The 26,948-nt window shown below is 43.4% G+C and overlaps 1 protein-coding gene across 5 annotated transcripts in view; it reads right to left on the bottom strand.

The window, feature by feature from the left end:
- The window catches only part of PPFIA3 (PTPRF interacting protein alpha 3), a 69,459-nt gene that overhangs the window by 6,719 nt on the left and 35,792 nt on the right, over window positions 1-26,948 (bottom strand). For 3 of the 5 annotated variants that reach the window (XM_054993158.1, XM_054993162.1, XM_054993163.1), the window contains exons 15-24: window positions 24,812-25,011; window positions 23,671-23,893; window positions 21,506-21,672; window positions 10,799-10,944; window positions 10,297-10,390; window positions 8,704-8,785; window positions 6,625-6,825; window positions 5,390-5,452; window positions 1,905-2,080; window positions 40-137 (exon numbers count right to left, since the gene is read on the bottom strand). In XM_054993158.1, the coding sequence (XP_054849133.1) occupies window positions 40-137; window positions 1,905-2,080; window positions 5,390-5,452; window positions 6,625-6,825; window positions 8,704-8,785; window positions 10,297-10,390; window positions 10,799-10,944; window positions 21,506-21,672; window positions 23,671-23,893; window positions 24,812-25,011 (1,450 nt within the window). The remainder of the gene's footprint in view (window positions 1-39; window positions 138-1,904; window positions 2,081-5,389; window positions 5,453-6,624; window positions 6,826-8,703; window positions 8,786-10,296; window positions 10,391-10,798; window positions 10,945-21,505; window positions 21,673-23,670; window positions 23,894-24,811; window positions 25,012-26,948) is intronic. The other 2 variants (XM_054993161.1, XM_054993160.1) reach the window with 2 other exon arrangements.

The following is a 26,948-nucleotide window of genomic DNA, read 5'->3' as shown; positions in this document are numbered from 1 at the left end:
TGACAATAGCCTCAGAGGGTTCCTTTGCTCTACACACACCTTTGATTTGGTTCTGACTCTCTTCCCGTCTTCGCTCCAGTTCTTTCCGGTCGTAGTTAAGACGCTTCAGGCACATGATCCCATAATGGAGGCTTACCCTGGGAGATGTAGAAGCACAAGGTGCACTGTATTGATTGTGGCTCAGTGGTGGAACACATGCTTTTGTCTCATAGATTCAATCGTGACTACCTCCAATTAAAAATTTTCCACTGCCTGAAACCCTGGAGAATGGCTGCCAGTTAGAATAAACAATACTAATCTAGATGGACCAGTCTTAATCAGCCCAAATCAGCTTCATAAATTCATATATGTACTGGTTAAAAGATTGAGCTGTGAACAAGGTTTCAAATCTCAACTCCTCCATCAACACATGAGGTAATCTTAGTCAAGCCACTTTTTGTTTTCTCACCCTAAGCATCTTTTCTTCTCCACATCTGCAGTACAGGGAAAGTAAAACATTGGCCTAACTTACTGGGTTGTTGTACAAATCATTGATAATGTAATATTACTAGCGTTACAGCTGATTACTACAATTTGTTCCAAGATAATGGGGTTCTATAGCCACCATAACAGGTAGGCAACAACATCTCTTCACACTGGTATTTCCAGATGATTGATATACCCCAATCCAGCACTGCTGCTAGAGAAGCAAGTTAATGCAGCTGCAAAAAATGCCCTCTTTAGACTCAGTCAAGCACAGAAGATAGTCAGCTAACTGGACATAGCCAATCTGGTCACCTGGATCTCCGTCATGGTAAAATCAAAACTAGACTACTATAATGGACTCTACATAGATCCCCCCGGAGACCCCAGTTGTTGCAGAACGCTGCAGCTTGATTATTATAGCAGCAAGGTACAGCATGTGTATTACTCCCATTCTGTATTGGCTACCCATCAGTTACAGGGCTCAGTTCAAGGTTCTGGCTACCACATACAAAACCATTCATGGTCTTGGCCCCTCATGTCTACAGGAATGCCTCTCTCCCTATGTTCCACCATGGCAGCTTCACTCATCTGAACAGGGCCTTCTGCAGCTGCCACTTTGTACATGTGCAAAATCAACAACTGCCCATACGCATACATTCTCTGTGGTGGGCTCCACCTTATGTAATGACCAACCTGAAAAGGTCGGGAAAGCTCCCATTCTCCTGGCTTTCCACAAACTATGCACAACCGAATAATACAAGAGGGCTTTTTTTACACTGATAGAGGACTGTACTGTAAGGAAGTGGTGCTACCTTTCCCCCCCTTTTCAACGAATCCCCCTCAACCTGAAATAATATGATTTTCAATCACTGCAATATCACACCAGAGATGAAAACACCAACAAAGACATAATATACTCAAATCATCCATCATTTGGTCACATTGCAGTGTTACTAAAAGAGGGATACAGACATGCAGTTAAAGAGTGGGCTATGCAAATGGATGGGGGCTAAAGTGTCTCTGAGAGACAGTGATGGATTCAGAAAGCTTTTGCCAGCCTGCCAACTCAGCAACAGTACTGTCTGAGGGCAGAGAGAGAGAAAAGGCTTACTCCAGGCTGTGCCTAAGACGGATTATATCCCAAAGGGGCATCTGCAAATATACTCCAGCTACCCACTTCAGTCTGAATCAGATCTATTATTTCATCAGACATGAGGGGAGGAGGGATGCAGCTATATTGCTCACTGTACAGGTGAAGGGCCTAGGGAATCTCTGACAGAGTTCTGAGCAGTTTCACAAAGCCTACATTTCTCAGAATCTCATGTAGGGTATTGGGAGAACCAGAACAGGTAACCTCTTCTGAAGTGGAGTTACACCTCTTGTATAAAACGAGCCCTAGTCACAGGACGTTCAAAATCTTCTTCCTCCCTGCCTCTCACCGGTGAAAGCTGTCAACCATCTTAAGCTGGCCTCGCAGTTCCTTCTTATTGAGATGGTCCAGCATCCGGGCATCAACAAGTGACTCCATGAAATAGCTGCGGTACTGAGGCAAACCCAGGCTGGGAAGCCAGTCATTCCCTACCCACTCGTGGTTCATGTCACCATAGGCCAAGATCTGAAAAAACAAAGGAAGGAAGACACTGTGTATGAGAGAGAAGCAGAGGCAAAGGACTCACACCAGGGCCTTCCCTCTCCATTTCCTTCTCTTACAACTTCTGGGCTTTCCCTGTTCACCACAGTCTACCTCTGTGTATATGTGTAGACTCTGTTTAACCCAGCAGAACATGACTTTTGTTCTGTTCCCACTAACTCAGGGAGCTTTGATTCAAATTGTCATTCTGCCATGAAACTCACTGCATGAACCAGCCAGCCAGCACAGTGTAGTGGTTAGAGTGTTGGTCTAGGGACAACATAGGCTGAATCCCCACTCCATCATGGAAGTTTGCTCGGTGACCTTGGGCCTATCACTCTCAGGGCCAAAAAGAATGTTAGAGGGAGCCCTTTTCTACAGTACCTGAAATGGCTCCTGGACGAATATGTACATGACTTCAGAGAGAGAGAGAGAGAGAGAGAGAGAGAGAGAGAGAGAGAGAGAGAGAGAGAGAGAGAGAGAGAGAGTGTGTGTGTGTGTGTGTGGAGGGAGACCATGGTGGGGGGAGGGAGCTCCCTCCACTCTTTAAAATGACATTCTCTACAGCTGCTGTGTGACTACAGGGAACATGAGTTGTGTCAGAGAAACCCAGACACAACTTGCCACAAGATGTAAAGTTTAGTTTTGTCTTCAAACAAGCCTACGTCACAGGTTATCATTATGAGCATAATGTACAAAGGGAAAACAGCATTACAAGCCACTTTAGGTCCTCATTTGAGAGAAAAGCAAGGTATAAATACTGAAATAAACTCCCTTGTGGCAAATCTCTCAGCCTTATCTACTGCACAGATTTGTTGGGATGATAAAAGGGGAAAGGCCCACAAAGGTTATCCCAAATAACCTGGTGGAAGGGCAAGAGAAAAAGAAAAATATATAAATCCATTTTTTTAAAAGATGCTCTTTGCAAATTGTGGCCTGGCAGGACTCACAACAGTGGTTATTTCAAAACGAGGATGCAGGAAAACAAAATATATTACCATTACCCAGACCTAAAACTTTTTCTGAGCTATGCATAATGTTTTTATCCCTCCTCCCTCTAAGGAGCCTAGAGTGGTGCACATAGTTCTGTCCTTCACCATTTTTATTCTCATAACAACCCTGTGAGGTAGGTTAGGCTGTGGGTAGTTGGTAAGCCAAGGTCATTCTGTGAGCTTGATGGCTGACTGTGTCTTAAATAATACTCTAATAATTATACCATATTGATACTCATATAATTTTATTCTACATTTTCCTTTAGTATGAAACTCTTATAATAAAGGAAATGCATCTCAGAGTATTCACTGGCGATATGTGCAATAGATATTGTATAATATCGCACCATGCCCAATCCCAAATGGCCTCCTGTTTCTGTACACCTAGGAAGCATAGAAAAGATAGGTCACTAGCCAAAGTACAATGAGAAAGAAAACAAAGGATTCAAAAAGCATGCATAGAAATCTATAGATTTCTCTGTCTATCCACACCCTCCCATCTCTGATTAAAAGGCAAGGAAATCAAACACACCTGTGCTTGTATTTGTATGCATCCATGGGTACAAACATTCATCCCATACAGTTTCAAACAAGTTACAGAGATAAGGATTATTTTCAGCTTAAGGGAAGAGGGCTCCCAGTCTGCAGTATATGTATTGGTTCTGCCATGGGACCAAAAATAGCAAGATCTACACAATGGGTGGCAAACCTCCCTATTCACTCCATATGTTGCAGGTTCTCACAAAACGCATGCTCATCACTGTGGCCACATGATAAACCCATGAAGCTGCCCTATTATATACTGGACAGCCATGGACGCTCACCTCCAACAGGGATTTTTAAAAATCTGCAAAGGGATGCCAGCCAGAGCTCAGATTTCTGCAGATTTGGGGTAACCCCCAGGTTTGCAGGAAAAAAAATGAAAAGAATTTTTTTTAAGGGGAGATTTTTTTAAAAAATGTAAATGCCATGATCTCATGTAACACTGACTTATTTGAGTCAGGTTGCCAACTTTTAAACTAGACCCACTGGATGACGTTATTTAGCTCCATTCCTTTTAGTATAGTGGCTAAGTGATTGGACTGCGGATCAGTACTCTGCTGGTATGACTCCCACTACTGCCATGAGCTCTGTAGGTTGCCTTGGGTAAGCCACTCCCTTCAGCCCAGCTCCCTAGCTATATTGCAGGGATAATAACAACACTGACTTCGTTCACTGCTCTGATTGGGGCACTAAACTGTCTAGAAGAGCAGTTTATAAATGCAGTTATCGTTGTTGTTAGAGGACATTTTTTTTCCTGGCCAAAATTTGCAGCGAAGGCTGCACTGCTACAGTGGGAGTAAGCCCCTGCTGAATAACATGGGATTTACTTCTCGGTAGACCTGCTTCAGATTGCTCCCTGAGAGGGTGTGCCAGCTGGCTCCCACCACATATGTTGCCTTGCACTGGATAGCCTTGAGCAAGTTCCTACTTCTCAGCCTCAGCCTGCCCCCTGCTGTATAAAATAAAAATAAACATCCCTTTCCCCCCTCCATACACACATATGCACACACCAAGGCATGCAAGGAAAAAGAATGCTGCAATATGTATCCCTCCCCTACCTGCTCCCAGCTGATCTCCTTTGTCTCCTGGGCAGAGGTTAAATGTGAAGCAGAAAGGAAAGCAGAAAGGCAGGATTAGACACACACAGTTCTCACACTATTGTTGATAGCGCCAGGAGTAAAAGAGAAGTGCTCCTATTACTATAAAAGGTTTGTGTATGTCCAATTGTACTTGTTCAGAGTTAAATTAAATTGACTCTGCATCAAAGAATCAGAAGCATTATCCCTAGTAAAATCAAGGAGTTAAAAAAGAAAACGGAGGAAGGTTGCCAGAGAAATTCCTTACTTTAAAGGATACTAATTCCTTAACCTATCTTTACTTCCAAATAACACAATTACTGCTCCTTATTTCAAATTCCAGAGAGGGTCACCTTATTATGGAATTTCAATCTGGAAACTCTATAGACTGTACCAGGATTAAAGATTCAGGTCTTTCTGGACAGAAATAGTAAGTTAGAATGCCCTCCCATATGCCCTTATGCACATTAAATAAGTATGGATCCCCTATTTAAAAACAAACAGGCTACATCAAGAGTACTGATTGGCATGATGAAGAGTTATCAAGCTGCCTGATAGTGACATCTTTGGATCTTTCTACATGCACATCCTTACACACATAAAAACATGCTCTGGCGATGGCAAGGTGATATCTTGGAAATTGCCACAGGCATGCAGGTAACGCGCAGAGCAGTATTACTTACTGGCTTTGTTGTGGCTGTCAGAGATTCCATCTCTTCATGTGTCATCCACACATTTCCGGTAGACTGGCCAGGGGAACAATTAAAGTAAGAGATAGTTATCAATATTTTAAAACATTCCAGCCACACATACTTGAAGTACTGCCTCTCCCTGTATGCAGCTCAAATGAACACATGAAGCTGCAAACCATCGTTCTGTCAAGATGAGTATTGTCTACTCTGACCGGCAGTAGCTCTCCGGGGTCTCAGAAAGAAGTCTTTCATTTCATTTACTACCAGATCTTTTTAACTGGAGATGCCAAGGATTAAACCTGTGACATCTGCCATGAAAAGCAGATGTTCTACCACTGAACTTTAGCCCCAGGCCAAGGGTAGGCAGCCTCTTCAGTATACCGGTTCACTTTGTTGAATGGGACAAGGGTGGATATATTCCTTTTCACTCTCCTTCACTATCTTGCAGGCTTTTTCTGTATCAGCCTGTAAACTGTAGCACAGTGCCTTGGAGGATGTGAGGAAAATTGAGTGGTTAGTTTTCAGGAGGGGCTGTAAAATAGAATTATTGCATCGAGGGTTTGCGAGAGGACATATAGGACACACATCTGCAGGACCATGCCCACCCATCTGTGCCCCAAAGGCTGCTCCAATCATCACTCTCGGGTTTATTAACAGTTCCTCCACTCAGGTCAGTAAGCCCTGCTGTTGCTGGAGCTCACAGTTTCTCAAGGGCTGCCCCCATACTCTTGGATGGGCTTCCTGAGACTGTGAGGAGGACCCCACATTTACATAGATTTCACAGGGTCTATAAAGAAAAGTTTTTCCAACGTGCTTCCAGTGGCCCCAGGAGTGGAGGTTATGGTTTGCTTCCTTTTATTTACATTTCTGTTGATGCAATATTACATTTTATTACTTTTCAAATCCAATGTGAGCCACTCTTGAGTTCCACTGACTGGCAGAAAAGCGGGATATAAATATTTCAAATTAACAAACAATGATAAATAGATGGGAGTACATTTGGAATTGTTATCTGGAGGGAACTTTTTAAAAAAAATCTTCAGGCTGCATTGGTCTTTTGTTTTTAAGCTATTTCATTCTTCATTGTTACCTGCCTTGGGTCTCCGTTTTTAGGAGAAGGGCAAATTTATCAATATTTTTGCTCAATAAACTAACAGAAATGTGAGTGGCATTCTCGGCTCCTTCAGACGCATCCTGGGGAGATGGCAGGAGCAGTCCAGGCTTACCGTGCGGGACGTGGCTGGGGCTGAGGGACTGGTAAGTGACACCATCTCCTGAATGGCAAGGCGCAGCTTGAGCCGGTGCAACGGGTTGCTGATACCAATTTCCCGCTGGATTTCTGTGTCCGACAGGTTGGCCATTATGGCACCACTCTTGACATTGGCACGGCAGGCAGCCACGTACCAGGCTGGCATGCCAACCCATAGCTAACACAGAGAATGGAGACAAAGTGTGAGGTTAAGCAGACAATGTGATTTTGTAGCTCTGGGGAAAATAGAGGATCTGTCCATTTATTTTGCCTAATTTGAGAGCCCTGCAGAATGAGTTTCTGGTCCCCATTCTTGCAAATATCTGTTTTTAAAAAATTAAGAAAAATAGTAGACCTATTGAGTGAAGACAAGTAAATTAACATGAAAAGTTTTTGCTGTAAGTTCCATGAAATAAACTCCTAAACAGGGTAATGCCTTTCTAAGCCTATTGACATCAATGCACTTAAAAAGGTATAACTCTGCACAGTAAGGTCTTTTCCGCACAGGGCTTTTTCATCAGTTCTGGCCCCATATTGTATCAATTTCTCTCCAGAGTTCCAATTCAGTCTTCAAACTGCTTCGCAGACTCCCCTTTATTCCCCTGCATCCTAATTGGTTGAATAGTAACCAACCCAGGTTTTTTTTCCTGATTAAAAAAAATAAACAAATAGCAACATTGCAACATCGGTGCCTTAAAAGAAAAAAAAAAAACCTTGCAACTGTCATGGGGAATAATGCTGCAATATGGTTAACACAAAACTCTGCAAAGAGCACTGAAATCCCACTTGATATTTTAAAGTTTTCACCTGTGTTTCCGGTACTTCTAGTCCATTATTTTTTGGAGTTTTAAATTTTTTTTAAAACAGCAAAGTTGCAATGTTAGTGCCATTAAAACACACACACACCTTGTAAGTTTCCTCATCAATCAACTGCGGAAATTGACCTGTCCTCAGCAGATAAACTAAGCAAACTGACCTGTCCTCAGTTGATCAACTGAGGAAACTAATGTGTTCCCCAGAAAGCACACTGCAGAAATCAAGCATTTTTCTAGTGCAGAAATAAAACACAGACACCCCTTCAGTTTGACTCTCTGAAAGTGTAGAATTAAAGAATTGAAATAGTATGAGGCCAGAACTGATGAATAAAGCAAATCTGATCCTCATGCACTGAATATGGAGAAAGCCCAATGTAATGTTCACCACTCAGAAGAGGCCTAAGACTCAGGTCACAGCAGATCTGGTTTCTACAGCACAAAATCCAATGAAGACTTCCAAATGGTTTTAGAGCAGTGGGGCTACTTTGGATGTGGCCACTCTGCATTTGGCTCAAATATACTTTTGCCTCTACAAGGTGGAGGTTTTTTAGGGGGAAGTTCTGCAAATCTTCAAACTGTTGTGAGGATAAAATGGAGAACAGGAGGATGTAAGCTGCTTTGGGTTCCCATTGGGGATAAAGGTGGGAATAAATGAAGCCAATAAAAAATTAAAAATAAAAGAGGGCAGCTGCACTCAAGGCCTCTTCTCCCATTAGTTTTAAATGCACTCTTCAAATTGTTTTAAGTAAATGCAAAAAAAAATTCCAAACCCATGTCATATGAGAATATTAGCCAGAAGGCCAGGATTGACTACGGTTCCTTCTTAGAAGTACACTCATAGTGCCACAGAGAGAGACAGTGTGGTTTAATGGTTAGTGTGTCAGACTAGGATCGGGAAGACGCAGTTTTAATCTCCGCGGTGCCACTGAAGCTTGCTGGGTGATTTTGGGCCACTCATACACGTTCAGCCTAACCTACTCACAGGTTTGTTGTGAGGATAAAATGTAAGAGAGGAGAATAATGTAAGCTGCTTTGGGATCTCCTTGGGGAGGAAGGTGGGATATATATGAAGTAAGTAATTAAATAAATAAATCTGGTGCAGAGGTACTCCAATCTAAGCCCATTGATTTTAACAGTCTGCAATAACTCTGCAAAGGGTTCTGCCGTTAGTGGCAGACATTTTCCTTGTCAGTCCTGCTTCATAGCTCATCATTTCAACATCTCCTTCCCCCCTTTGTTACCTCCAGCCACGACACAACAGTTGGACCATCCCAGGCAGCAAAAGGCAAGCCTTGCCGACAAGCTTCTTCCAGTAACTCGTGCCTGAGGAGAAACAGAAACAAACTCAGATGGAAAGGGAGAGAAGATCTAAAGAAGCTGTGGTGTCCATCTGCTCAAATGTCCTCTTTCCTTTTTGTCAACCAATGGATCTTGGGTTTATTGCTCCAAGCTTTCTGGTTAGAATTAACACATTTTAAAAGTTTCAATTATTTCTCTTCCTACTCATCTGTACAACAGTCCTGAAAAGCAAATTACTATAATTGCTATTTACAGGCAAGTGAGCTGAAGCTGTCAGGAGGGGTTAAGGAAAGGTGACTTATGTGCTACACAGTGGCAATTTCCATCGTAGCAAATGTTTGAGTCACTCAGTCGTTTCTTTTCTGCAGTGAGTTGAAACTGAAACAGAAGTTCCACACAGTATAGCACTATATTCCCCATGAAAATCCAGCAATGTCCATTCCAGAGAAAGATCCTACCATGCATTTATGGAGATGTATTCCTGTTCAGCCCAGAGCCCCACTTTGCTGATAATATTTTGTTTTCTCTTTCTTTCTTTCTTTCTTTCTTTCTTTCTTTCTTTCTTTCTTTCTTTCTTTCTTTCTTTCTTTCTTTCTTTCTTTCTTTCTTTCTTTCTTTCTTTCTTTCTTTCTTTCTTTCTTTCATCAGCCTTATCTATTACTTACAAAGCATTCATTAATCAAATGTTAATATTCACGTGGAGAACTAAATACTGTTTTTTACTTGCAGTCCAAGTCATTGTTGATTTTTTAAAATTGTAATAATAGTGCAATGATAAAATAAAAACCAATAACAAACAATGACTTTGGCTACAAAGTAGAAAGCAGTTCTTAATTGCCTCCCCTCACAAAGCTCCAAGAACTGATAATTAGTTATTAATTCATGAATGCTGTTTCTAGGTGCAAGAAAACAGGAACGGAAGAAAATGGAAACAGAAGGAAAGGAATAATAGAACAGTAGCCCCAAGCAACCTCAGTAAGACTTTGAATGCTCACACTGAACAACCGGGGCCATTTTCACACTGCTTACCTGCTGCCGGAATGTCATGAAATATCGCACAAAAAACCACGGAAGATAGCGTCTTCTTGTGAGAGTTTTGCGTGATGTCGCGCAAAACTCTTGTGAGAAGACGCTATCTTCCGCGGATTTTGTGCGATATTTCGCGACGTTCCGGCAGCAGGTAAGCAGTGTGAAAAGGGCCCAGGTGCAGTTTAAGTTAATCACCACAAATCAGGTATGGAAAAAAGACAGGAGGAGAACAGGGGAAACACTGAATGCAACAGATTGGCAACAGTCTCATCTGAATTCTTGTTAAATCTGATTAAGTGAAACTATGATAATTCCAATGTAAATTGCTACTATGGAAACAATCAGTTAATCCATGAGTCAAGCTGGAATTTGAACCTGGGTCTCAAAGTTCTAAGTCTTACAAACCTTATAGATCTGCCAGCCTTTCACATCCAACACACACATCCTACTCTGGACCAGTGACTCATCTTTCTATCCCCCCTACCCCCATCCTTGCTCCTTCTCACTTCTTTTTGTTCCTACGATCCTTGTCCACAGGTCCAGATAGCTTAGAAAGGCCCAGGGGATCTCCAGGTGACATCTCATCTGATGGTGTCCCAGCTGTAAAGAAAGATAGATAAGTTATGTATATGCACAGACACACAACACTGCTAATCTCCTTTGTAACCAAGCCTGTTTCTGAGCAGAAACCACAGCAAAAGTATCAAGAGACGAGATGGGCTATTCCCATGGCTTCTGTGGACCAGTGCCAACCAAAATGGCATATTCAGAAACCTTAGACTAGAAACTTACAAGAGTCTAATGAGATTTTGAAGACTGCACAAAAGTATTGGTGGTGCAGGATTCCAAGGTGGGGAAGGATTATGATGCCTGCTCACCAATGGTCATGGTAGTGGTTTGCTGGGAGACCAAATAGTTAGTTTCTATGTAGTAATTTTTAAAGCAGGAAATGATGGTGAAGGGAAAGAAGAGTAAACAGAGGCACAGCTCTGGGTGGGGGAAGCATACCAAGCGAAGGGGACTCACGGCCCAACTGTCCGAGCCTTCCTTTTTCTTTCTTGCCAAAGAGGCGCCCAATTGAGGACTTGATGCTTTTCTTCTTGGTGGATTTGTGCAAGGAATCCTGACTGCTATTGGTGGCTTCTGACCCCATGCTGAGCCAACAGAAGGTATGGAAAGGATAAGAAAGAGATTTGAAACCAACAAACAAGTACTTTCCCTCAGAGAGACACCAAACCCAAAAGCATGCTTTTCGTGCCATCACTGCCACCACCTCTATCAAACAACTTCGTGACTCCAACCTATGTACAGCACCAACCCCACAAACTCTACAGAGCCCAGTTCTCAGCTATCCTTAGGAGTAGGAGAATGTGAGGTAAGAAAGGCACTTGTTTCCATTCCACTTCCCACTTTCAACCTCTTCTTGAATTCTGTTTCAAGGCAAAGAACCAAGAGAATCCCTCAGAAAATCATGTCTTCGTGCCACAGCAGTAACCAACTTTCCTTGTTAGGTGGGGCCGTCACGCCCCCAACTGAGACTTCAGAGTTCAAATGTGTTGGTGGTTTCCTCTTAAGTGCTGTAAGCTGTAGCCCAGTTCTAGGCCCAAGTGCACCTTATTTATGAAGATTAGTATCAGAAATGTACAAATTCGATTAAAAACAATGCCACAGATGGCTTTCTTTTGTGAGGTGGAGCAATACAACTACTCAGGCTACTGCTGTACTGAAAGGTGCTCTCAAGCCCCTGCTTCTTTGCAGCCCCTAACATGCACAAGACCTGAATCCCAACTTCAACTGCCTCCTCAGGAGCCTGCCCAAATGTGTGAAAGGGCCCCCTCATTTCTAATACCCTGGAATAATCACCCAAAAATGTGATCTAACCTTCAACCTGAAGTGAGTGTTGTCTGTCTGACTGTTAGTTTCAAGTGGTTAGTTGTGTTGATCTGTAGTAGAAGAGCAAGATTCGGGGCCAGTGGCACCTTAAAAGACCAACTAGATTTCCAGGGTAGGAGCCTTTGAGAGTTCTGACTCTTTTTTTTTTTTTAAATTTTTTAAAAGTTTATTAACAGTAAGTCATAACAACATCAACTGTAAGAGGATATATCATATAACAATACACAAAACGATTTCTGTATATACAATTGGGACACAAGAGGAGATTTCTAATACATATACCTTAGCTGACACACTTTACCTAATCTGCGAACATACAAGCAAGGATGATTGTTGAACTACATCTCATGGACAAGATAACATAACTACTCCAGTACCACAATGGCCTCTTGATCACTCACACTTCTGGATTTATGATTGCCTGAAAGGGCAGCTGTGATGCTAAGAACTCATTTTTGGCTAGATGATCCAAGAAAGGGAACCACTTGGATGCAAAGTCAGAGGGTTTCAAGGGGTTTGTAGAGAGTTGCAATCTGTCAGATATTTTTTCCATTATAAGATGGTCCCACACCATCCTGTACCATATGTGTAAATCCGGGGGAACAGGTGATTTCCATTTGATTGCTATCGCATTCTTGGCAGCAGTCAAGAACGTGCGAATTAGGTCCCTCCGTTGGCGAGGTACAGGAGAGTCAGTCCAGACATCCAAAAAGATCAGTTCAGGGCTAGGAGGGATAGCGTGGGAGGTGATGGTTTTGATTTCTTTGAAGACTAAGCGCCAAAATCCTTGAATGGATTGGCATCCCCACCATACGTGTATAAACGTTCCCTGCTCACCGCACCCTTTCCAGCAGAGAGGGGATTTTTTGGGGTCTATCCTTGCTAGCTGCTGTGGGGTGAGATACCACCTGTGAAGGATTTTGTAATTTTGTAGTTTGGCATTAATGACTGGGGTGCTTAGTAGTTTGGAACTCCAAACCCGTTCCCAGTCAGACTGCGAGATGTCAACACCGCAATCTAGTTGCCATTTATCTTTCAGTGTCTCATTCTGTTTAGTATGGGAGTTAATCAGCATGTTATAGATTTTGGACAGAAGCCCTTTGCGGGAGAGAGAATCAGGTTCAAGAATCTTTTCAAATTCCGTCATAGGTTTGGATAGGACGTGCCCTATTTCCAGGTGTCTCAAAAAGTAGGTTAACTGAAAGTAGAGGTACCACGGAACCTCCCCACCGAGCTTGCGGGCTAGTTCTGTTCTGTCTAAGATGCCAGTTTTAGATGTTATATCTATCAGCCTCTTGCTCCTAAGGCTCTCCCAGGTTGATGAGTTTGCACTATTATGTTGAGGCGGTGCCCCGTCATGTGAGGTCAATAGTGAGAATCTAGATATTTTAGGGATCAGTTTGGACCTGTGTTTATCCCAGAGCTTCAGAAGGGCCATGAGGAAGATGTTTCCGCTCGATGAAGTGGAGCGGTGAGCAGTATTGGTCCAGAATAGTTCGCCAATCTTGTGGGTTTGATGTTGTGAATGCAGCACATCCATCCAGTCAAAGTGTGTGTTATGGTGCAAGATTTGAACTACATCCGATAGCCTAGCTGCTGTATAGTACATGCCAACATCAGGGAAGTTAAATCCCCCTTTAGAGCGTTTGGTCCTCAGAATCTTAAACGCTATTCTGGGACGCTTATGATCCCAAAGAAACCTATTGAGGGACGTCTGCCATTGGCTCAGTAAGTGATGGGGAATCTGTATTGGGACTGTTCGGAAAAGGAATATTAGTTTCGGAAGGATGAAGGATTTGATCAAGTTATACCTCTCAAACCAAGATAACGTTTGTTTGTTCCATTTGAATAATACACTCTTAATTTCTTTCATCAGCAGCTGGTGATTAAGTCGGAGCAGGTGGTCCGGGTTTTGGGGGATATTTACGCCTAGGTAATGTAAGTGGGAATGTGCCCATTGATATGGGTAGAGCCGTCTGATTTCGTTACTCACAGGAGCAGGTAAATTTATGGGGAGGAGACTAGACTTATTCTGGTTAACCTTTAGCCCTGAGATTAGTTCAAATTGGGCCAATTCTTTGTGGAGGTACGTCAGGGAGTCTAGAGGGTGAGAGATAAACAGTAAAATGTCATCAGCGAAGAGACACAATTTAAAGGTGTTGTCATTGACCTTCATTCCATGGATTTGCACATTAGACCTTATAGCTTCAGCAAGGGGTTCGATCGCTAGAGCAAAAAGGATGGGAGACAACGGGCAACCTTGTCGTGTGCCCCTGTGGAGGGTGAGTGAGCGGGAGGAGACACCATTGGTTTTAATTTTTGCATGGGGGCAGTCATATATGGCTTTAATTACATGTTGGAAGTCAGAACCAAAATTCATATGGGACAGGAGCTCTTGTAGGTAGGTGATTTCAAGTGAATCAAAAGCTTTCTCTACATCTAGGGATAGGAGCAGTAGTTGTTGATTGTAGTGCTTGCTATGAGTTAGTATATTTAAAGCTTTATAGATGTTCTCCGAGATATCCCTGTTGGGGATGAAGCCTATTTGATCTTTACTAATATATTTCCCTATAAAAGAGTTCAGCCTTTTTGCTAGGATCGAGGTAAAGAGTTTATAGTCTGTGTTTAGGAGAGATATTGGGCGGTAAGAGCTAGGGTTCGAAAGATCCTTGCCCTCCTTGGGAATTAATGTAATATTAGCTTCTGACCATGTTCCAGGTAAGGTGCCTAACACAAAAATGTCATTGCAGGCCGAAAGCAAGGGCTGGTGCAGTGTCGCCGCAAATTTCTGATAAAATTCCGCCGGGAAGCCGTCCGGCCCCGAGGCTTTATTGCGTTTCAAGCCCTTGATGGAGTCAAGGAGCTCAACACTGGAGATAGGACTGTCCATTATCATCTTGTGGGTCTCCGCTAGTTGTTTAATATTTTTGTGCTTAGACAGATATAGTTTGATGTTCTCTTTGTCTGGCTTGGATGAGGAGTATAACTTGGAATAAAAGTCTCTAAACACTTTTACTATATCGACAGGTCTAGTGAGCACCCGGTTGTTGGAATCCTTGATAAGCCTGATATGCCTATTGATTTTTTTGTCTTTGACTTTCCATGCTAGGTATCGTAGGGATTTAGGGGAGTGGTACCAGTATTTTTGCTTTAAGTATAAAAGGTTTTTCTGAATTTGTTGAGTTTCCAATGCCTCTAGGGTTTTACGTTCGTGTAGTAGCTGTTTATATACCTTTTTACTGCCATTCCTTTTGTGTAGACGTTCTAGGGTGTTAATTTTGTCAATCAGGGTCTGTTTCTGCTGTGTTTTAGCTTTGTATAGAGATGCTGAGAGCGCTATTAACCTCCCTCGCAACACCGCTTTAAGCGCGTCCCACACCGTTTGGGTTGAGGTTTGTCCCGTTCTGTTTTCTTCTAGATACTGTTTGATATATTGTTCTATTGTTGTGGTAGTGCTATCATTGAGTAAGAGGTTTTTATTGAAGGTCCAATACCTTTCCCTAGGATATTCAGAGGTTAGGTTTACCCTACAGTCCACCCAGGCATGGTCCGAGTAATCTATGGCACCTATCTCAGAGTGGCTCACGCTATTAGAAAGGTCTGTTGATACAAGGATGTAATCGATCCTTGTGTATACATCATGCCGTGAGGAGTAATAGGTGTAATCCCTAAGCGTTTTATTTTGCTCCCTCCAGGCATCGATTAGATGAAAGCGAGTAAGGAGCGCCAGCAGCTTCGAGGTTGAGGATGAGGCGTTAAGTACCTTTTTGGGATTGGCGTTAGTACGATTAAATGAGGATTTATCCAATTTATGGTTCTCTATCAAGTTGAGGTCCCCACCTACTATCACCGGTCCCTCTTGAAAGTTCTGTAGTTTTTGCAGTGTTTCAGATAAGAAATCAAGCTGGCTTGCGTTAGGTGCGTATATTGAGGCCAGTGTGACCATCCGATCATCCAGTAGGCCTTTGATGAAGAGGTATCGTCCCTTAGAGTCTTTTAGACTAGCCCTATGTACAAACTGGCAATTTTTAGTTAACAGTATTGCCACTCCTCGGGCCTTTGAGGAGCCTTTCGCATGAAACTGCATTTTAATCCAGGGGGCCTTAAGCTCCTCATCGTGCACCGCATGGAGATGAGTTTCTTGAATCATAACCACATCCGCATTAAGTTTTGCTAATTTCGATAGGACCCGTCTCCTTTTTATAAGGTTGTTAAGCCCCCTTAAATTTTGGGTGACAACATGCAAACCTGATTGCGAGGTCATTGCTAAGCAATCAGGTACCCTGTGATTGAAGTGTGAGGTTCTTTAGGCCAAAGTGGTACTATCGGAGTGTTACAAGCAAATAAGGTGCTTCCGATGCCAACCGAGCAGTACTGCGTTAAGATAGTGCAGCTTGGCACGGGCAGGTATGGTAGGCAAAATAAGAAGTTATCGACACTGGTGCTAAACACAGCTAAGTTCTCCTAACTATGTACATGCAGGAAGAAAATATTATACCTCAAATCCAACTATATAACATATAACGTATAACCAGACTGGTTATGAGAGAGGAATCACACAATAATTTGCAGACAGCTGACTGCAAGATTGACTTCTCCAAAATAATAGGACCCTCCTCCCTCGTCTCTAAGACACTCAGGAGTATGAAGGTCGATTTGAAATGGATAATAAAGTAGTTGATTACCCTGTATCTATATGTTAGGCTATATGAATGGATGGTTTAGCAGCTATGATCAATTAATGGAGGAGTTTGCAAGTGTGGGAGATCAAGTTGATACGTATACACAGATATGAAGTGGCTTCAAGGATAATCAATAAGAGGCGGTTACTCAGAAATTAATTGTTGATAGTGCTTCTTACGTCCTCAATCAGTGCAAAATCAATAAGCTATTAATCAAACCCCCCAATATTAGACAACCCCCCTCCCTCTCCCCTCAATTAATTATGATATTTCAAGTTGATTAGAGATAAATATTAAAACAGTTGATGAGATCTTAAGATTCAACCCCTATATCACTTTATGAAGCCCTACTAATCCCTAATGGGTAGTCAATCATGTGGGGTATATTTGATCAATTGGAGAATTTATTGGCTTTCCCTTATGTGGTAGAAATAAAATAAAAAAAATAAAAATTATTAACTATGCGATGTTAGTGTTTACTAATTTCAGCAATGTGAATCAATCCCCCCAGAATCAAGTACTGTTAAAAAGATTTCCCTCTACCTTCCCCCCCTTATTCCAGATTAAAATATATTTAATGAATTAATCAATCAGCTAGTGTAATTAGCGCGTTTTGTATCAGGGATTATGACAGTTGGGAAGGTGGTGTTAATTAATTAGGGAAGGGAAGATCTCAACGTGGCTGAAAATCACAGTGGTGGCCCCCCCGCACAACTGATCTATCAATTAGAATCAAGTGGGCTATTTGAGTGGCAGGGCAAGCAAGGAGATCGCAAATAACACTTTAGTAATTAAGTACTGGTTATCTCGTTGCTAGGCAGTCTTCAGAAGCTCAGCGAGGAGAACCCCTCTGAGCTTCGGCTTCAGACCAACAGAAAAGACTGCCTGTAAAAAGGAGCTAAATAGAGCAAAAAAGCCCCTCATTCAATCCCACCCCGCCCCCCTCAAATGAAATGGATAGTATTAGCTTTAAACATTCTACTTCACACGGACATGTCAATCAGAACTGTCGTTGTTAGCCATCACGGGCAGCAATCTTGTTGGTCTTCTGTGGCGAGAAAGGCATGCTGCGTTTTCTCCGTTGTGCGCCCGCTTCCGTCTCCATGGCGATTTCAATGCCGAGCTCCTGCATGAAGCGACGTCCCTCCTCAGGCGTCGAAATGAAATGAATCTTGCCGTTGGTATTAACACGGAGCGTAGAGAAGCGGGTCCAGCTGTAGTCGACTTGGGCCGATCTGAAACCTTCTGTTACGCTTTTAAATTGCCGTCGTTTTTCAAGTATTTCAGAAGGGAGATCTGTGAAAACATTAATTCTTGCTCCTTTGTACGTTAGAAACCTTTTCATTCTAGCCGCTTCCAGGATTTGTTTTCTTATTTTCCAATCGACGAACATCGCCACTACGTCTCTCGGCCCCTTCCTCCGTTCATTATTTTTGGCGCCAATTCTGTACGCTTTAGAAATGGCGACGGTTGCTCCCTCCTGCAATTGTAGTTCACTTGCCAGCCAGTCAGAGAGAAAAGTAGAAAGATCTACGTCTGCTGTAAAATCCTCCTCCAGTCCTCTGAACTTCAAATTAGAACTCCTCAGCTGAAATTCAATGTCCAGGATTTTGCTTTGGACTTTGTTGTTCTCAGACTGGAGGAGCCGGACATCGTCTTTTAAAGCTGCCGTTTGGGACAAGGCTTGGTCCGTCCTTTGAGCTACCGCATCTAGCACCAGCTTAACATCATTTATTTGTTTAGATAGGGGCTCCATCATGATAGAGATCCGGTCAGCAAAGCTCATTTCGATCTCTTTTAGCAGCGTTTTCAGTGCAGGGTCATAGGGTACGGCCGATAGCTTCCGTGCCTCAGCTGAGCTTCCCGCGGCCGCCATATTAGCCCTTCCTCCCTCCGCTTCCCCCTCAGCACTTTCAGCTTGAGAACTAGGGAAATACGTTTGTAAGTTCTTTACTGCTTTTATATTTTGCTTCTTGAAAGACTGATCCTGCTTACCCTTCATGTCAATTTCAAAAACGTGAAGTAGAATGTGTTGTTTTAGGGGCCTGGGGTGGAATCAAGACGGAGCTTCAGCACAACGCGTCCATCTTGCTTCGAGCCGACGCCACGCCCCCCAGAGTTCTGACTCTTAAAAGCTCATATTGTTCCGCTTCGGGCAAGGGTAAGCATGCCCAGTTAACTCAGGTAGCTAATGGGAGCTGGATATCAGAGGCAGGATGCCAGAGTTCGCAAATTGTACAGAGTTGTCTAAGCAGGCCAAGGTCAGTTATCCAAAAAGCAAGTTTGATATGGCAGCAGCGTCAGTGTCTAAGGGAACGTATTGAAGCCACACTGAAGGGCTCCTCTCCCATACTTTTATACACTTTGAACCCTACATCACACTTGCGACAACTGCCTCACGTCTCCTCTGGTGATGTTTCTCCTTCTTCTGCAACTGATGGCCAGTGCTGAGCTCTGAGGTGTGCTGACTGTAACTCCCCTTTACTCCTGAGCTGACATTACCCTTGCTGAACTGGGGATCCTGGAGGAGATAGGGAAGCTGGCTGCCCCTGAATTGTCAGCTCCGGGCAGGGGGATGGAATATGCACCTCATAGCCTCCTAACTGAGATGCCTTGTCTGACTGCTCAGCTGCAGCTGGCTGGTGGCTGATAGGCACGGAATCCTCAGAGGAGTCAGAGCTGTCTCCGGGGCTTAGCTGCTCCATGATACCTGCCCCGGAAATCTAGTTGATCTTTTTTTTATTTAAAATTCATAAAGCAAGAGCAGCTACTGTCCAACAGACCATTGGGAAAAGACCGGGGCTGGAAAGCGCTGGCTTGCTTTGGCCCGATTGTGCCAGCCTGAGTGGCCACTCCACCTTCCCTTGCTAAAAGGCCCACAGAGAGTGGCGGGGGATGGGTCTCGGCCATATCAAGGTGGAGTGGGGGCTTTGAGGGGCTCAACAGGAAGCCAACCTGGCTTTTATTTATTTTTTATTGTTTAATTCTGTAACAATTACAATAACAGTAACTAACACATATATACAATGCGCTTTTCCACTTCTTGTATACAAAGATTCTAGCTCTGCTTAGATAGCATACTTACAATAAGGAACTTTACAGTTAGTTTGAATCTAGTTGATCTTTAAGGTGCTACCAGACCTGAATCTTGGGCCTCTATCTATCTAATTTTTTTATTGCACCCTTCCTCTACAGAGCTACATGATCCTCCTCTCTCCATTTTTATCCTCCCAACACTGTGTGGTAGGCTACGCTAAGAGGGTGGCTGGCCTAGGGACACCCAACCTTCATGGCTGGTGTGATGTAATGCGTTAGGGTGATAGACTAGGACCCGGTGTGGTATAGTGTAGGGCTGTCAGAACAGGACCTGGCACTCAGCTATGGAAGTTTGCCAGGTGATCTTGGGCCTGTCACAATCTCTCAGCCCAAACTACCCTAAAAAAATAGTTTCAAGTATATATGTTGGTCTGCAGTAGAACAGCAAGAGTTGAGTCCAGAAGCACCTTAGAGACCAACAAGATTTTCTGAGTATAAGCTTTCAGAAGTCAAAGACAGAGTTATCTGAAGAAAGGAACTTCAACTCTCGAAAGCTTATACCCTGAAAATCTTCTTGGTGTCTAAGGTGCTACTGGACTCAAATCTTGCGGTTTTACCCTCACAAGGTTGTTGTGAGGATTTAGTGGAGAAAGAGAAAACGATGTGAAAAGCCATTTTGTGTTCCTGATAAGGGAGAAAAGTGAGATACAAATTTTACAAATGGGTAGTATTCTGTAGTATTCTGACATTTTAACCATTATGTCATATTAGATATGCCTCTCCTCCTCCCTCCAGCCCTGCTCTCTCTCTCTCTCTCTCTCTCTCTCTCTCTCATACACACATGTTTGCTCTTAATGTGCCTGAGCCTTTGGGGGGAGGGTTCATTGCCAAGTACTGTTCCTTGTAAGGTGGCTGCTGTCTGCACCCCCCTTTTTCTGAACACAAGCCTCCTGTGGCTCCCTTTGTATACCTAACCAACCTTCCTCACATCAGCTTCAGAAGCTACCCTCTCTACAGCAGCTTTTGCGGCCTTTATGGCACTGTGAGAGAAGAGGTGCTGTGCCAGGCAGAAATTCTCTCTTGGACGCAATTCCTATGCAGCAATGATCCTGCGTCTTATGCAAGCTGCACCAATGGACACGTTCTGCATCTCGGAGCCCAGAGCTGCACATGGTACATTCCCCTACTTTAAAAAATATCTCTTTTTTAAAAATAAAAATGGGTCTGGGGAGTATATTTTTTTAAATTCATTCCTCTCAGAAGAAGGGCACCCTCTTGAGGAAAAGGAAAGCACTCTGCCAATGCTCGATGGCAACAGACCTTTCTAAAAGAAAAATTTTATTCATTTTTAATTTACATGATCAGGATAAACCAGAAGGCAATCAGCAATAAAGAGTAGCCAAAGGAAAATATTAAAAATGATATAGAATCATTGTACAGTCATGCTAATTCACGGGTAGTTGTAATTCTCAGGTCCAGAATTCAAAGGCGTTCCCAGCATTTAAAAAAGGAAGATTTTCCCTGCCTCCTGTCTCTCAATCCGACCACCTCTGTTAATTTTGATAGTTTAGCTATTGCTGCACTTTGAGAGAGCACACCTTAAGTTTTTAATATTTAACGTACCTCCAACTATGAGCAATAATTCCCTTTCCTGCCTTAAAGCAATCCAAAATCATACGTGGAAACATAATATCCTAAAAACCCAAACAAAATAACCTTTGGTGCTTTTTAAAACCTTCTCTTTTTAAAATAAAATGAATCTATGAAATAAGAAAAGGAAGATGGTTCCATGTAAAAAGGAAAGGTACTACTCTGCATGGTCCACAGTTCTTTAAAAAAACTTTACTCCTCTCAGCGGAAGCACACTCAAGAAGGAAAGGTTCACTAAATATGTTCAGTTTAAAAACATTATTCCTCTCAAGGAAAGGCACAACCATGCGGAATTCTGTCTAAAATGCCAGAATGTCTTTTGTAGGTGGAGGGGGGGCGTAGAAGATATGGCCATGCTATAGGCAAAATCAATCAACCACTCAGTCAATCATATTCTGGCTTTACCTCAGCTCTCCAAGATCTGCCCACTGACTGGCTTCCCCTTGCAACCTACCTGGACCTCAGGTCCCGCCCGTCTTCCAGGGTTCCAGCCTGCAGGGCTAAGGCTTGGGTCATGCGCTCTAACCGCATCGTGCGTGGGGTAGAGGGAGCTGGGGGCTCACACAGTGCTAGGGCCTTCTCCTCAGACCCGCGTCCCTCTTCCTTGACAACATGGTTCTGCTGAGGGAGACAGAACAATACAGAGAGACTTGCTGGGGACAATTACAACTCTGGGATTCCCCAGGTTTAACGAGCCTGAGGTGTGAAAGCTAAGCGCTTTGTTGTATGGAAACCTAAAGCCCAAAGACAGGCCCATAAGGCAGGATTGTACTTAAAAAGTAAACCAGTTCAACTTCTTGGCCCCAAAATGGGGCCCCGAACACATTATCACTCCCACATAATATCAGATTAACTCCTGGTGCTACAGATTATCGTGTGCCACAGTTAGATCAGTGTGAAAAAGGCTCAAACAAGCAAGACAAGCCACATGCTCTGGAAAAGACACTCCACATAAGAACAAGAGCACAAGCCTTGCTGGGTCAGAATGAGGGTATCAACTGGTCCAACATCCTGTTTCCAACAGTGGCCAATTAGATGTGTCCATGAGAACTAAAATCAGGGCATGAAAACAAGAGCTCCCCTTATTATATGTCCCCAGCAAATAGCATTCAGAGGCATACAGCTTCTGAACATGGAGGTTATATTCAGCTAATATGCCTAATAGCTCTTGATAGATCTGCCCTCCATGAATTTGTCTACTTTCCCCACCACCACCTTTTTAAAAAGCCATCTGAGTTAAAGTCCATCATCGCATCTTGTGGCAGCGATATTCCAAAAGTTAACTATGTATTGTGTGAAATAATACCCCTCTTAAAGTACCTCTGTCCTCTCTCTCCATACTAATCATAATTTTATAATGCACATACATGACACCCCTGAATTGTCTTTTGTCCATAGACTCTCTCAGACATTTTAATTATTCTTTAATTCACCTGCATACCGGCTCAGTTTAGACATAACGTGAAGCCATATTTTAAACTAATTGTATAGCCCACTCCACTAACTCTGGTTAGTTAAAGACTGTCAAACCAGTATCTGAAACACTACAGCTTGGAACTGGTTTATTAACCACAGTTAGTCTCTCAACTGTAGTTTTGCATGATGTATGAATGTGCAAACCCTCGATTAATCTTGGCTAGTTCCCCAGCCCTGCCCTCAAACACTTCCCAGCTACAGAGAAGCCTGGCTAGGGTAAAGGTGATGAAATTGGCAAACCTGGATTTGGATTATTATATGCAATCCGCGTGTCCATTCCACAAATTAACCACAGTTAAAATAAACCATGATTTTGCATTGAGTCTGAACTGAGCCACAAGTTGCTTACGTTACTAACTTATCCTAGGATATGATCCAAAGGCAAATGCTGAAACTGAGCAGGATCTGAGTCCAGTCAGTGCCCGGAACCTTTTGCATGCCTTCTTGAGTTCCATGAAGGAACAGAGGTGGCATATAAATCAACTCTGAAAATGAACAGACAGGCTTTCACCAAGTCTCCGCAAGGGAAACTCTTCCATGCCCTAGCATAATTGCCACCCATGCCCAACAATTCAGCTCTAGCTGAATGAGCTAGAGATGAGAAGAGATGTCTCAGAGGAGATGGGCTATGGTGCAAAGCAAACGTTTTGTTTGAACAAGGCCCAGGTTCAGTCCCTGACATCTCGTTAAAGAATCTCCAGAGGACAGCTGAGAAGGGCCAATGACAGTGTCAAACTTACACACAAAATGGTCTGATCACTATAAAGCACCGTCAAGTTCAAGGCACCCCCATGAGATGTATATGAGCTGCCTTAAACTGTGTCAGACTATAAGCTTTCTATAAATATATTGTCTTCTGATATTTTATGTAATTTTATAGTGACTTGTTTGCTGCCTTAGATCTTTGTATGCCATTAAAGATATTTGAATTGAATACTGTGTCAGACCATTGGTCTACCAAGGTCAGTATTTCTACTCCTATTGGTTTTACACTTCACTTAATATCTGATCCTTTTAACTGGAGATGCCAGGGATTGAACCTGGGACCTTCTGCATGCAAAGCATTCTCTCTTCAGACTGAAGGCACTACCAGGGGAATCTCATAAAGTCCAGGTTCCCTGCCCATCCCCATTCACAACATACCATTTTTTCTCCATCACGAGCAGGACTGTGGGGTGCCAAGCGGGGAGTAGAATGGCCGCTGCTGGGAGGAGAGGGGCTGGCCAGAGTGGAGCTGGTGACAGAGGGGGGAATGGAAGCACCTGAGCGGTATCGGCCCAGGGAACCATCCAAGCTGGCACTGGTAACCCGGCTTTCAATCTCCTCTGCCCGCTGTTCGGTAGATTCCTTTTCTTCCTGGATCAATCTTACAGGAAGCACAGAGAGAGAGAAAAAAGTATGAGCAATTTAGGAATAATCAGAGCCATGGATTTTCGGTGCCCTCCGTCCTCCAAATTCCACAGCCAGGAACAATCCTGGTAAATTAAGTATATTTTAAGCTTGTTTGCCTTCGTTTACTTTGCTTTCACAATTCAAGTTCTCAAATACGTTTGCCGTCATGAGGGCAAGAAAACTTGGGCCGTTTCCACACGGCTTACCTTGTTCCGGAAAACAGCGAAATCTCGCGCAAAGACGCTGTTATCACATCTTGCGCGACAACAGCGTCTTCTCACATGATTTCACGCGATAACAGCATCTTTTCGCGCGATTTCATGCGAGATTTTGCTGTTTTCCGAAACAAGGTAAGCCATGTGGAAATGGCCTTGCTGTTTCTCAAATGGCACACTTTATAATTCTGAAACAGGAAATCCACAGCTATACAAATTATATGGTGTCCTGAACACAACTGACTAACAAAAGGTCAGTCTTGCCTCTATACATGATCTGTAAAGGATAATATAATTTGAACTGAATTGCATAAGCTAAGTCAAGCTAATTTGAATAAAGCAGTCTTTAATCAAAAGTTAATGCTTCTATGTCTAGAAATAAACAATTCATGGTATGAGGTAAAACAGTCAGTTCTCCTTATCTTGCATAAACTAGAGTTCAGAAAAACTGAGTGTTACCCAAGATATCCCCTGAGGACACCCTTTCAGTCTGTGAAGTCCCAACAGAGGAATTCACAGCGAAGAGTGTGTGTATAAAATGTAGGGGGAAGTCTTGAAGCACTGCAGTGTTTCCAGAAGAAACCCTAATTGGCAGGAACACGGAGGGGAGGATCCCGAGGCCAGGAACAGGAGACTGTGGCAGAAATGTTGCTCTAGGTCTGGCCAGGACAACTCACTTGATTTCCTTGTTGATGGCCTCCAACTGCTCCTGTAGCATAATGGCCAGGGTTTGCACATCAGCCTGCCCACTGGGGGACAGCAGGTCAGCTGAGCTGAATAGGGGGTCTCGTTCATCTTCATCCGAGCCGTCCAACCCGCCCTCAAAAGGCCCACCGGCTGCCTGCTGAGCCCGTTCCCACTCCTGAGCAGGTATCACCTGTTGGGGAGGTGCAGGAGAAAGAGAACCAAGAGAGTGAGACCCAGTTGCCCACTAGCACTCTGTGGGAACAGGTAGTTTATCTCAATAACAAGAGAAACTCCTCACATACAACCCACTAAAGGGAGCAGTGAGAGGCTCATAGCAAAGCCTGAGACTACTGAAGCCAAGGCCATTTCCTTCCCCAACCCCTATCTCTGACTCCCAGCATTGCTTTGCTGTGAGGTTAGCTCATTCTCCCAAAACTGATGTCAAGAGGGACACTCACCCAGAGGACATCCAGTGTGAATGGGGAAGGAAAAAAGAGAAGAAATCATTATTGGAGGTGGGGGGAGTGAGTGAGAAAAGGTAAGGGTGGGAAAAGGGAACTACCAATGCATTCTAACCACTACACCACAACTCCTCCTGACCCTCAGATGTAATCTCCAAGTTTTCAGCCCATTCTGTTGAGTCATCCTGTTACCCACTGGAGTCTTCTTCTATTTCTGTCAGGGTTTGACCCGGCCCATCCTTGTTGGAGACGGAGGGTGGACTGAAGCAGACCCTGACAATGGGTCAGCTTCAACCAGCTTTCATGCTGATGAAAAAGGGAGGAGGGAGTCTTCTCTGACCACCAAAAAATACTATGCTGGGGATCATGGGATCTTCATGAACAAGAGCCATGTGGGAGGGAGATTGTAGTAAGTCAGGAGATTTAGGTGAGACTGAGTGAAAAAAATTGGCTGGATCCAACCCAATGTCTGACTATCATTAGACACTCCAGACTCATGCAGTGCTCACTTAGCACCACAGCCTTTTCATTCTCCTTGTCCTTTCTTGATTTGCTTTCCTTTGACTGGCTTCAACCATCTCTCCCACCTTCCACTCATCAACACTACCCAACAAGTACCAACAACCCCAAATGTGCGATCAGGCTAGCTATGCATATTCCACCACCAGTGTCTCCTCATACACAGACCCTCAAACTGCCCTCACTACTTCCTTTAAAGTTCTGCACCTTCCCCTGATCCATGCCATCAATTACTCTTGCCAATAGCCACCCCCTCCCCCGCTGTACTTGCTCTTCCCCAGTTTCATAACCAAGCCTTGCCTGCCTGCACCAATAAGATCACTGGTCTGACATTCTGCAGTCAAAATGAAATATAAACTATTTAAGTATAATAATGCTAAGTTGCCTGGCTGCTTATACTTTTTCATTTTGGTTGCACTGTTTGGGACGGAGGTTTATATATGTATTTTGTGGGTTCGTCACATCCTACAGGAGGAGGATGGAGTATCCCAGGGTGCTTCCACACTAGACTCCTTTAGCATCTGCTCATGCTATATTCCTATAAACTACTCACTCAGTTCTGTTCCTATGATTTATCAACATGATCTTGTTCACTTTAATACTCTGCAACGTCTTTCCTCATAAATCACTACCAAAAAGCTAGAACAAGTCAATGTAATACAGGTGAGCACTCCAGCCTACTTCCCCTACTCTTTTTAAATCTTTGCAAGATGTGCACAAGCAATTGTGTGTATTTAAGTCTATGGCAGAAATAATTAACTGCCAGTTGTTGAGGTTTTTCTGGAGGTTTTTTAAAAATCCTTTAAAAAGATTTCAAGATGTGCACAAAAACAATTGTGTGCTTTCAAGTCTGTCATGTGTGTAAAGTGCTGTCAAGTTTCAACTGACTTACGGCAACCCCTCCTGAGGTTTCCAAGGCAAGAGATGAGCAGAGGTGGTTTGCCATTGCCGCCCTCTGCCTAGAGACCCTAGACTTCCTTGATGGTCTCCCATCAAAGTACTAACCACAGTTGACCCTGCTTAGCTTCCAATATCGGACAAGATCAGCTAGCATGGGCCATCTAGATCAGGGTAATTTTTAATTACCAGTGGAGGGCTCCTGCCTTTTTTGTTTCCCCCATCATAAATGACCAGACGATCGAAAATC

This window comes from Eublepharis macularius, chromosome 12 (genome assembly GCF_028583425.1).
Source record: "Eublepharis macularius isolate TG4126 chromosome 12, MPM_Emac_v1.0, whole genome shotgun sequence".
NCBI lineage: Eukaryota > Metazoa > Chordata > Lepidosauria > Squamata > Eublepharidae > Eublepharis > Eublepharis macularius.
Note: the sequence above shows the minus strand (reverse complement) of the source record. Positions and strands in the feature narration are given on the sequence as shown.